Genomic DNA, 12,762 nt, shown 5'->3' with positions numbered 1-12,762 from the left:
TTTTTGTTTTTTTTTTTTAACTTTCGAGTGCCCTAGTAGAGATCAATTTCTGCCTCCGCCACTGCCTGATCACACCCTTGATTACATTCTAACAAGAAATATGAGGTGACACAGTTGAGAGCTAGCTCAATTTGTCTTGTTACCTTCGATCTTTGAAACATCTTGAGCTTGGAGAAGGAAATATGAAGTCAAAACCACGGGTCCACACACTGAAGATAGATTCTTGAGCTGCTAGAAGTTAACTTAAAAAAGGTTTCAAAAACAGCAAATAGATCAATCATGTAGGGAAAGACTGAAGAGATTTTTTTTTTGTAGCACTATGCCAAAAAAGCTATCAGACAACAGAGTTCAGACGACAGAATAGTCATTTTCTGTCGTCTGAGTGTTTCAAACTAAACTCAGATGACACATAAATTAAATGTGTTGTCTGAATACAATGAGAAACCATGCTTGTTTCATTTTGAAGATATGGTCAGACTCAAACGACACTTAAATGTAGTCTAGAAACATGAAAATTTTCTTAGCAGAAAGTTTAGATTTCCCTCCAACAAGATTAAGTCTTTTCCCTCCCAAATGCCCAAACCCTATCGGTGACTAGTGAATGTAAAACTATTCAGACAACAGAGCTAAGAAATTCTGTTGTTTGAATAAGGTGAGTTTGACTTTTTTATTTGAAGTCTCTTTTGACATTACACAAAACCTAGCTTCGTGTTTTCCATTCCCACAAACATTACCTCTGTCTAAAACTCTCTTACCAACCAGAAACTCGGTACCTCACAGCATCTGGAGGAAAACTTAGCCATCTATACCTCTCAAAAATCGGCCATCTCTCAAATCTAATATCTCCTTACCCAAAACTAATCTCTCCTTCAACCCCGACATTCTTACTGTTTGCATTCAAGTCCGGCTTAATGGAGTTCTCCACCAGCGACTCAAGAGATTAGAAGAAGCTGGACTATTCTATTTTCTATTGGGTTATTGGTAAGAATTTTGCTTCATTTAGTTTAGGGGTTTCGATTGGGTTCAGTGTTCCATTTTAGGGTTTTTCTGGAAATTGATTTGGGGTTTTTCATTGCAAATTCGATGTAGTTGTTAGGTCTTTGTTCGATTGAGTTTCGATTTTGCTTCATTTAGTTTACGGTCAACATTCAAAACGAAGAATAAAGAGACTTCGTCTCTCATTCTTTAAACAGAAAGTTTGTTACCCAGTCCTCTCTCAATCCCCTTGATTCAAAACTAAAAATCCAACCTCTCACAATCCTTTCTGAAACCCAGTCCTCTTTCACCCAGATTTCTCTCCTAATCTCCTTGACGAATCGATGATTGACAGCGGTTGCATGATGGGCAGCGACACATCTCTTCTCTCGGTCTCTCCTTGAATGACGACCTTCATCTCTCTCTCCACATCACTCGATATCTCAGTCTTTAATTCAAAATTTTGATCAGTTTATTAGGTGGGTTTTGATTACTAGGATTGGTTTTGATTGATTGCTCTGAATCTAGAACTAATTAAACCTAGTTCTTGGCTTATTCTATTGTTCTGTTTATAAATATGATTATATGAATTATGAGAAGTGATGTTATTTTGTTAATATGTTATTCTCAAAGGGAAGTGATGTTATTACAGAAGCCAGGCAGGGAGTGTTATTCTGTTTTGAACTTTTGATGGGCTTTGAATTGAATCAATCGATTACTCTTGTTGGTTTTCCAGCCCATATATCCACTTAGTCATTAATTCTTCTTCCTTGATTCTATGTTGTGAGTCCTGAAATAATTTTCACGTTGTAATTGCAGGAAACAAAGGAAATACAGTTTTGGAGAAGGAAAACCTAGAAGCGAGGGATTTAGCCGCAAGGGAGGTAAGGGTGATGTGCTTCATTATGTTTCCTATATTAGAACTCCTTAATTTAGCAATGGAATTGAGGAAAACGTTGTCTATGATTTAGGTACAAAATTGACGTGTGTGAAGTTTGGGGGAGGAGAAGATTTTGACAAACATTAAGGTATCTCCCTCTTAGGGTTAATTAGTTTCTCTTGTTTGAAGATTAAGTCGCAAACCTTTTGTCCCATTAATGGTAATAGGTATTTGGTGGCCTGGATGAGTTTCAAGAAGGTTGTTTTGATGTATCATGTTTGACTCTGTCATTAATATCCTACTCTCCCTACTTATGAACAACAATAATATTTTTGACCTCTAGTAACAATGGTAGATGATAGTAAAACTACTCAGGAATATTAGTCTAGACAAGTTAGAAGGATAACTTGGTGTTTTGGCTTGGTTAATAGTATCTGGAATTCCATGAGATACTTGTATGATCAGTTGGTGCATATACTGTAAATGCAGGTTTTCATGTTTGTCAGTAGTCTGGTGCCATCTCTAGTGCTCTACTTTTGTGATTTGTGGAGTCTTCTTTTCTAGATATTAATAAACAGTTGTTCTTTTATTATGCAGGTCATATGATGTTTTGCAAGGTTATCCTCTTGTATTCAAATTGGTTCCATTAGTTGGCGTCATTATATTTGCCATATGGGGTCTCGCACCACTTATGCGTCTGAGCAGAAACCTAATCCTTAGTGTATGTTTATTCGCATGTCTGTTCATCATTGTTTATATAGTAATTGTAGTTAAATTTTGCCTTCATTCTGGATTGGGATGTACTCCTGATAATATTAACTAGTTTTTCATAACCTCCTGCAGAAGAATGATAGTAGTTGGAAAAAGAGAAACACACACTATGTTACGAACTCATATATTCAACCTTTGCTCCTATGGACGGGAGCAATGCTCATTTGCAGGTGTCCTTGTGTTGTAATTTTGTGGTTAACTCTAATTTTTATCTTTTCATGAGAAGTATTAAACAGATCCAAAACAGCTGCTTCCTCCACCAAAACAATTTTGAAATAATAAAAGTGAGAAAATCTAAAAGTTCTCTAACGAAGTTTGACTAGTTTCTTTGCCTTCAACTATGTAGTCAGCATGATTATAGAAGTGGAACAGTTGTTAATCCTTTCTCACCAACAAAGTTCTTTTTCTTCTACTATAACAATGTCAAAATTGTTTCATGGTATTACTGTTTGTACCTCAAAAAGAGAAAATGCAGGTGATTGAAGTTCCACCAAAACTGAACGTTTGGAGACATTTTATAAATGTGGAGCCTATCACCTTTGGAAGTAATGTACTGATCACAGTGGTTTTTCTTGCAGGGCATTGGATCTAGTTGTTCTACCTACAGAAGCTAGTCAAAGAAGGTCCTCTTGATAATTGTCCTTTAATCATAATTATTCTTTGTTTCCAGAGAACGGGGGAAGAAGGAGGAGAAGAAGAAGAAGAGAGAGATCAGAAACTCTTGCTTGCTTGAGAGAAAACAAGTGGAAGGTATTATTTTAAATCTCAGATTTTCTGATTGAAGTTGTTTATGGGTCCTGTATTTAATGAGTCAAGGATTGGATGCTTCAAAATCGAATATATGCTGTTTTTGATATTGGGTTGTGATTGATTTTGCTTGCAGGTTTTGCTTGCTATTACTGTTCCTGATTCAAGTGATCTATCTGTCAAAAGATTTGTGTTTCAGGTGTATCTCTTATTTCTTCTTCATTCTACAACTGTAAAATTAAGATTGAGAAAGTAAAGTTTTTGTTGTGTTTGTTTTTTACTGTTCACTTTTGATCTGTGAATTTGGATATGGTTCATTCTATAACAAGTAATGCCTTTTATGACTGAATTTTATATTTCTGCATACATTCCTGTAATCTCTAGAATTTTTTGGTGACTACAAGTTCTTGAATATGTTACTTCACCGCGACTCCAATTCTCATTGTTTTGATGATGTTTTGTTGCAGAGCAGCACTTGCTATGTTCAATGATGATGAAAAGAAAGGCTTATTAACTCCTGGAGTGGTTAGTAAAAGCCTAAACCTCTGATGAGATAAATTTGTCTTCAAATTTTACACATTATACCTTCAGCCTTCACTAACGACTATGTTAATTGTATTAACAGAAAACTCTGATAGATCCAACATCAGGAAACATGAGAATCAACATGGCTTTTATGGCCGCAATGAAAGGGTACAAGATGGTTTTGACCATGCCGTCTTACACAAGCTTGGAGAGAAGATTGTGTATGAGAGCCTTAGGAGCTGAGTTGATTCTCACTGAACCTCCAAAAGGGATGGGAGGAACTGTCAAGAAGGCTTATGACCTTTTAGAATCCACTCCAAATGCCCTTATGCTCCAACAATTCTCAAACCTTGCCAATACTCAGGTACCGAATTCTACAAATTTGCTTATAGTACTTGATTTAATTAATTATTAAACTTCTGCATCATTTTGCTATGTAGGACTGATCTTAAAATGGTGAAACAACAGGTACATTTTGAAACTACAGGACCACAGATATGGGAGGATACTAATGGAAAAGTTAACATCTTTTGATGGAAATTGGTAGCGGAGGCACCATATCTGGGGTTGATGACAGTATCTCAAACTCAAAACCCTGATTGTAAGGTAAAAATATCTGAAGTTACATTATCCATATATTCATTTATTCATTTTTTTTTGTGATGTGTCTCATTATCTTCTATTTTATTTCTTTAATTCGTAATGTTCAGTCTTTTTCTGTCATGATAGATATATGGAGTGGAGCTTGTTGAAAGTAATAATATACTAAATGGTGGTAAACCAGGTAGACCAATACTCGATTTCATATTTTTTACTGGTTTGACCTTATTTCAAATTCTTTCTTTCCTAAATGCTTTGTACAGTGTTCAGGGGCCTTTCTATTATTTAGAGTTAGTAGGAGAGTTGTAGAGTTTTTGAGGTAAAGGTCTATTGTCCTATTTGACTTATTACTGCAATGGTAATAGGTCCTCATTCGATTACTGGAAATGGGGTTGGATTCAAACCCAATATATTGGACATGCACATAATGGAAAGAGTTCTTGAGGTGAGTATCAAATATGTATATAGCATATGTGTGCCTTTTATATGGCTTTCTAAAGAGTCCATTTTTATTGATTTTGTTTACTTACATTTCGTATTTTGTAACTCCCAAATATAATACAAATATTTATTGTTTATACAAATTTCCATTCTTTTTACTAAAATCTGCTTTAATTTATTTATGTGCAGCTACTTCATGTATATGATTTCGCTGACAAAGTCTTCAACACCAGTGGTAACTCTTGACTTGATACTTACCTTCTTCATCGAACATGCATACTCTGCGCAGTAAACTGACAGTCAATGCATGCATTTATTGGTTAAGTATTCACAAAGATTGTTACAACTATAAATATCATAGATCATTGAAATGTGTTATATTATTTGTTATAGTTGGTCTGAAATTCATGTTATCATTTCTGTTCGTTCATTGCAAATACATCACTAAACTCAAAAACAGGCTTGAAGGTGGTTTGAGAATTAACTATGAAAATCGTAGTTTGGTATTCAAACTAACTCCAGTTTTCAGATTTGTTTTTATTTGATTCAAAATTTATCTTGATGTTTTTTTTTCTGCAATGACAGAATTTATTTAGTGTGGTTTAACCTCTTTTTTTCAACATTAAACCTCTGTCAGCAAAAAGACCACACTTTCTATAAGTATACACTTTAGTTTTGCTTTGCTTCTATTCAAAGTTAATGTAATTTTTTTTTTCTGTACAACAATTAGATATGGCAATATCATTAAATGCTTTTTGAAACAAAAGCAATAAAGTTTACCAATTTTTTTATGACAGTGCTTCCATTGAATCAAGGAGAGAATGGAGTCAAAATGGACTTTGACTGGATGATTGATCACTTTATTGCTTTACCGTAGATGGTAAATGGTGGCAAGTTTTCAGACATTTGCTGTCAATAAGAAATTAACCTCCATAAATAGGGTCAGGAGCATTTTCCTAATGTGGACAGGCATGCAATTATTAATTATTATTTTTTTAGGCATGCACTCTAGAACTGGAGGAAATATTGCACGAAGCTCATGAACTGGAGAAAATTCCTTTTTTTTTTTTTTTGCTTGCTTGTGGTCTAGTTATATTCTGTTTGGCCTTGTGAAATGAAGCTTGAATAAGATGGAGTATTTGACATGATCTCCATCCAGTTCTTTCAGGTTGGAGAATACAATTTGTACACCAAAACGACGTTGGATTTTCTGAAATAGAAGTGAATCTACATGAACCATGACTGCTGGGAGGTACATCCTTGTCATTATGAGTTTCTTGGAAAATTTTGTTAAACAGACTGATGCACCACCTAAATCTGCCTTCACCAAACATGATCAACAGTATGAGATATCAGTGTTTTTTGGGTTTCATTTGTTGATCATGCCAACTGCTATGGGTTGTTGAGCTAATGTTTACTAAGTTTAGCTCTATTATGGATGTATGTATAGCTGCAGTAACAGATTAATCAAATATTGGTATTTTTATGAATGGATTCCATATTTGATGAATGCATTGGGTAGTTTCCAGATTTACATAATTGTGGCGCAACGAGAATACAAATATGTCATTTGAATTAGAAAGCAACAACAAAATGAAATCTAAATATGTTGTTGGACAACAACAGAAATAAGAAAAAATATGTTGTTACTTGTGCCCTCAAACAACAGAAAAGTGTCAACTGAAATAAAAAGCAACGACAAAATGAAATCCAAATATGTTGTTGGACATGTCTAAGAACAACAGAAACAAGAAAAAATATGTTGTTACTTGTGCACTAAAACAACAGATAAATGTTATTGAAGGGTACCAAAGACGATAGATAAATGTAATCTAAACTAAATGCTAATAACAGTTAACTGTTAGAGTAGTTTTAAATACACACCCCTATTTTCTTAATACACATCCCTATTATTTTATATTTCAAATCAGATTTTATAGGTAGGTTAAATGACCAAAACAGGCATCTATCATTAGGGAAAAAGAAAAAAAGAAAAAAAAACTGAATCGCGCCCTAGCCGTCTAACGTCTTCTTTTCTACGTCTCTTTTCCTAAACCTAGCTTAGACGTTGCAATACATCTCTTTTCTCCACAATTCATCACCTGAATTTCGACTATTGATATAATCACATGAATTCTCAATCTTCAACAGAGGTATGTATTCTTCATCTTGTTTAACATTCTCATGTTGCTTAATTGTTTCCAATTGTTGAGCACTTGAAAAGTAACCATAGCTTCTGGGTTGATAAATATTATGCCCGTTTTAGTGTTAAATTCCTTCTAATCATGTGGTTATGGTGTTGCATCGATTCTTGGTCAAATAAGAAAGAAAGGTTCGTTTATAATCAAAAAACTACATCAAGAGTATATAATAGAAAGAAAGGTTCGTTGAAGCATAGAAAGAAAGGTTCGTTGACAATGCTTCTAATCATTGAATTTTTGCTTAATATGATGAATTGTTCTCTTTTGCATTTTAGGATATATAGAACTTAATTTGGCTCCTTATTTGCATAGTACTGTAACTTTGTTTCATCCTAATCAATGCTTCGAAGACCGCTGGTCATGCCTCTATGCTTCGAACTTTGTTTCATTCTATTTGTCATGCCTCTATTCTATTTGTCATGCCTCTGGTAACTTTGTTTCATGCCAAATTCTGCCTCTGGTCATGCATTTTAGGATATATAGAACTTAATTTGGCTTAGAACTTCTAGTGCTGCCTCTAATATAGCAAGCCAACCATACATTAGAATTTGACTTCACCTAAATTGAATACAATACAACATGATTTCGATACCTAAATTAATAAGTTTGTGAGCATAAGCATGATTCTTGTAACATAGTGCTTTCGTTTGCAATACTCTTACTTGACCTGCTACTATTCGGTCAAGAGGAAAAGTTTTGACATCTAACTTTTATTGTATTATAGCATGCTGAAGTCCAACAACAGGATGTCTCGACCATATATAGCAGAATTAGAGAAGAATGTTCACGTGATTATACCAATGAATTCACGACGTACCAGGTAATAATTGTTCAAGTTGGAATTTGGATTGTGAGTTGTTATGTATATTAGGTAGTAAGTTGAACGTGTTGTGTACAGGTATTTGAAAGCAAAGCCGCATTGATTCGATGGGTCCTTACGACGGGGAAGAGAAACAATTGTGTCATAGTGATACAAAGGTCCAATTTCGGAAACTCGGGCAAGAAAAGAAGGAGACCAAGAATAAGATTCAGTTGTGAGAGGGGTGGAAAGTTTAGAAAGTTTAAGGGAATAACCAAGATGGTTGACAAAAGTACCCAAAAATCTGAAGTAGATAGTAACAACATTGATGAACAACAACGCCCGAGGCTGACTTCTACAAAGAAATGTGAATGTCCATTCTTATTAAAAGCCTTTAATATTGGTAGGGATGAGTGGGTACTTGAGGTTGCTTGTGGAATCCACAATCATGTTGCCCCATCACATCTAGAAGGTCATTCCTATGCAGGGCGACTATCTAAAGAAGAACATGAGTTGTTGGTGGATATGTCTAAGCGTTTAATGAGACCCAAGGATATATTGACTTCCATAAAGAGCCGAGATCCAAGTAATACATCAACGATGAGAACTATATACAATGCTAGGTATTTTGCTCGGATTATCGCTAGAGCAGGCAGAACTCAAATGCAACAATTACTAAAGAATTTGCGCGATCATCATTATATTGAGCATCATAGAAGCGAAGATCACGTGATCATTGATTTGTTTTGGTGTCATCCATTCAGTCTTCAAATGCTACGTACATTCCCACATGTTCTTATCATGGATTGCACCTATAAGACAAACAGGTATCGTTTTCCACTTTTTGAGATTGTGGGTATTACATGCACTGAGCAAACTTTCAACGTTGCGTTTGTTTACATGTCAAAGGAGGCAGAAGATAATTACAGATGGGCACTGAGTAGGTTAAGAACACTTATGGATGAGAATTCTATGCCTGGGGTAATTGTCACTGATCGAGAATTAGCACTTATGAAAGCCACTGAAAATGTCTTTCCCGATACTCATCAGATTTTATGTAAGTGGCACATTGGTAAGAATGTGATGAGAAAATGCAAAGGAAAATTCACAACAAAAGAAGGGTGGGAAGCATTTAATAATGATTGGCATAGCTTGGTGGATTGTAGCACTGAGGACGAGTATGTACATAGCCTTACAGCTTTTGAATCAAAATACTTTGCATTTCCTGAGGAGATAAATTATTTGAAGACCAATTGGTTGAACAAGTATAAGGAAATGTTCATTGAAGCATGGACAAACAACTACATGCATCTTGGTGCAAAGACTTCGAATCGGTAATATTTATACATTGCCTCATTTCAACTTTGTTATTCTTAATTATCTTTTTACTTAATCAATTTATTTCTTGATCAGGGCCGAGAGTGCACATGCAAAGCTCAAGCGAGAACTTAGATCTTCCCAACTTGACTTCAATGTATCATGGGAGCACATCCACTCATTATTGTGTTTACATCATACTGAAGTTAAGGCTTCATTTGAAAAAAGTCGATGTTTTGTGCAACATGAGTTTAAGCATGCATACTTGAGAGAGTTGATAGGATTTGTGTCCATTGCGGCATTGAACAAGATCGTCTATGAAGCGAACAAGTAAGCACTCATTGAATTTTATATTTATTATGTTGGCAACCTTCTATGGAGATAAATTTATACAATGCGAGGTTGTGTTTAGGTCTGATAGGATTTTTTTTTTTTTGGATTACATAGGGCTGATGATATTACATTGGAACTTGCATCATGTAATTGTGCCATACGTAAAACACATGGGTTACCATGTGCGCATGAGATAGCTGAATATAAGCATTGTGACAGTCCCATACCAATTACATCTGTGCATCACCACTGGAGAAAGTTAGAGATCGGGGCAATAGTGGAAGACTCGAAAGTGCACGAAAAGGTTCCTTTAAAAGAACAATTAGAACGATTGGCAGAATGGGCTAAAGAACAAAATGAGGATACAAGACGTCAAATCTTAGTGAAGATTGATGAGCTGATAAATCCGACCTCTACTTTACTTAGGGAGCCAGCTGAAAAGAGAAAGACCAAAGGGCGACCAAGTAAGGAAGACAGTGGCACTCGTCGTTCGCCATCCGGGTTTGAAATTATAAATACATTGTTGTCTGAGCGTGAGACCCATTCGCCTCTTCCAAGTGTTCAAAAAGTCTCACGAAGTCAAATACGAAGACAAGTAATGACCACTCAGAGAAAAGTAAGGTACGGTACAAATATGCTTTTAGTAATATGTACTTGAACTTTATGGATAATTTACTAGTTGTTTTATGTATAGTATTATCTTTTCACAGGAAGATAAGCTGGCTCAGAAGGATATGAGGTTTGAGCTAACTCAGAAGTATACAACACAGTTCATATTTGGCATGCGACCATATATTATCGGTTCGATGGATGTCGAAAATGATGGTAATTGTGGTTTTAGAGTTGTGGCATCGGCTTTGGGATTTGGTAGAAAACATTGGCGTAAAGTGCGAATTGATTTGCTAAATGAGCTAAAAGGCACGCCTGAGCTTTACGAAGCTCTTTATGGAGGACAAAGTGCTGTGGACAAACTTTGTAAACGAATTAACCATTCTGCGTCCAATATTGCACCTAAACGGAAATGGATGGATCTACCAGACATGGGGCATTTGATTGCAACTTGTTATGGAGTAGTGGTTGTCAACTTATCAGATGGTCAGTGCTTCACATTTCTCCCATTACGTGAATACAGAGAGGGAAAACCAATGGAAGCAAATTTACGTGAGATTGGCCTTGGATTTGTGAACAACGATCATTTTGTTCAGGTGAGGAGTAACATAGATCAATTTGCTGGTAAATTTCATATATATAATTTTATGTGACTAATGAAACTTTTTTTTTTTTCAACACAGATATGTTTATTGCCTGGGCACCCATTGCCACCGGTTACACCAAATTGGATTTACCATGCAGATGATAAAGCTAAAAGTTTGTACTTGAAATATCAAGACCGTTTCCAACAATATGATCAATTGCCACATCCTGAAAGAGTGACTAATATATCCTCAGAAACAGTGCAACTTGACGATGACAATGAACTTACTGATGAAATTGTTCAACTTGGTGATGCCACTATATCTAGCAAAGAAGAAACAATGCATCTTGGTGATGACTGAATTGTTAGAAACGTACTGTTGGGTTTATTAGCTAACTGTTCAACTTATATTTATTTATTGAATTTGTATAACATTTTGTTTTTTTTTTCCTATCAGTTTTTAGTTTTAATCTTGTAGACCATATTGAATATGTATACATGTTCACCTTACAGACCATATTGAAAGTGTGAATTTTGAAGGACTTCCAAATTAATGTTTGAAAGTTTATATTTTCAAATTTCAATTGATTGATGTCGTAATGGAGCTAGGACAGGCCAAAATTTCCAGCAAAAAATAGAACAAAGTATGTAAAAAAAAAAAAAATTACGAAATGTCAATACACTAATATATAATAATTATATTAAATAATTGCCTTAATATAGTCAAATAATAGGATTAAAAAAAGTAAGGGTATTTTAGGTACTTTGGGTTGTGTATCTAGTCAAATATTAGAATGAAAAATTAAAAAAAGTAAGGGTATTTTAGGTACTTTGGGTTGTGTATCTAGTCAAATATTAGAATGAAAAATTAGATAGGTGGTGTATTAAGCATGAGATGTGTATTAAGAAAATAGGGGTGTGTATTTAAAACTCCTCTAACTGTTATTGGAATTTGAATAAAACAACACTAAACTGTTATTATAAGTCCATTCAGACAACATATAGGATTTCATATCTTCTACTTTGGTGCATTCAAACCACAGAAATGACCATTTTTCTGTCTTTGGAATAAGCATTAGATCATACAAATTATAAGGAACTGTTATTTGTTTCTAGATCACACGACATTTATCTGTCGTTTGAATTCACTAGTGCAAACAGTTAGCTCATGTCTTGATTTCATCAGACAACAGAAGACCTAACAAATTTCTGTCGCCTGATAAATAAGACGACAGAGGAAATCTGTCGTCTGATGCCCCAAGAGACGGCACCGTACTAGACAACATAATTTTTTTTAATCAGACGACAGATCTCCTCTGTCGTCTGATTGCTTTTCTGGCATAGTGTAGGTACAAGTTTTGACCAACTTGGTGTATTGGCATTCCATACAAAATGGTGAAGTGTCTCCCAAGCTTATCCAAGAGAATCTCAGGTAAATGCATCCATGCATACATTGTAGATTAGTGGCTGGTCTAGGGAAGTATCTTTTGGGGTTTAATATTCCTTATTTAAAGATATTTTTTTGTTTGCCAAATTGTGTTATTGATTTCCTAAGTATTTTAAGATTTGGTGGATATCTTGTATTAAAAGTTCCTTTCCTAATTAAAGTCTAATTAGGGTAGAATCTTGGGGCATTGAACAGCTGCGTTGGTCAATTATATATTGCAGAAATATACACGGTCAGAAGGACCACCTAGAACGCAAGAGTGTTTTGGAGAGTTTTGCATGTTTGCTTAAAGTTGAGTCTTCACAAGAGTCAAAGCACTTGGTCCATGTATAAGTGTTCTTGATCATGTTTTCATATGCATAAATTCTCTTGAGATCAGTAGAGAGGCTGTGAAGAAAGATGAGCAATATTTGGTGATCGTTCAAGTGAAGAAGTTCAAGACGGAAGACAAACTTTGTATTAGTTTTTGTCTAATCATTGTAGCCGAGCTAGTGCTATTCAAGTTTATAAAGATAAAATCCTTCATCATAA

At 35.0% G+C, this 12,762-nt stretch overlaps 2 protein-coding genes, 2 long non-coding RNA genes and 1 pseudogene across 4 annotated transcripts; all 5 read left to right on the top strand.

The window, feature by feature from the left end:
* The first annotated feature begins 735 nt into the window (after nt 1-735).
* Nucleotides 736-2,709, top strand: LOC121051031. Its single transcript, XR_005804863.1, has 5 exons — nt 736-981; nt 1,795-1,859; nt 1,947-2,003; nt 2,453-2,576; nt 2,699-2,709. It is a non-coding gene; the product is annotated as an uncharacterized LOC121051031 (long non-coding RNA).
* A 513-nt stretch (nt 2,710-3,222) lies between these two features.
* LOC112180096 lies at nt 3,223-4,256 on the top strand. Its single transcript, XR_005804862.1, has 3 exons — nt 3,223-3,376; nt 3,510-3,898; nt 3,999-4,256. It is a non-coding gene; the product is annotated as an uncharacterized LOC112180096 (long non-coding RNA).
* Nucleotides 4,257-4,351: 95 nt separating this feature from the next.
* Nucleotides 4,352-6,182, top strand: LOC112202358 (annotated as a pseudogene).
* Nucleotides 6,183-8,218: 2,036 nt separating this feature from the next.
* On the top strand, nt 8,219-10,327 carry LOC112202348 (PKS-NRPS hybrid synthetase CHGG_01239-like). Its single transcript, XM_040519456.1, has 4 exons — nt 8,219-9,273; nt 9,353-9,586; nt 9,704-10,210; nt 10,300-10,327. Exons 1-4 carry the CDS (start codon nt 8,219-8,221, stop codon nt 10,325-10,327), a joined length of 1,824 nt encoding a protein of 607 aa, XP_040375390.1.
* An 18-nt stretch (nt 10,328-10,345) lies between these two features.
* On the top strand, nt 10,346-11,162 carry LOC121052024. The gene is made up of 2 exons (XM_040515864.1): nt 10,346-10,794; nt 10,882-11,162. Exons 1-2 carry the CDS (start codon nt 10,372-10,374, stop codon nt 11,143-11,145), a joined length of 687 nt encoding a protein of 228 aa, XP_040371798.1. The 5' UTR covers nt 10,346-10,371; the 3' UTR covers nt 11,146-11,162.
* The last annotated feature ends 1,600 nt before the right edge of the window (nt 11,163-12,762 follow it).

This window comes from Rosa chinensis, chromosome 1, assembly GCF_002994745.2.
Source record: "Rosa chinensis cultivar Old Blush chromosome 1, RchiOBHm-V2, whole genome shotgun sequence".
Taxonomy (NCBI): Eukaryota; Viridiplantae; Streptophyta; class Magnoliopsida; order Rosales; family Rosaceae; genus Rosa; species Rosa chinensis.
The sequence above is the reverse complement of the archived record's forward strand: the minus strand, read 5'-3'. Positions and strand labels throughout refer to the sequence as shown.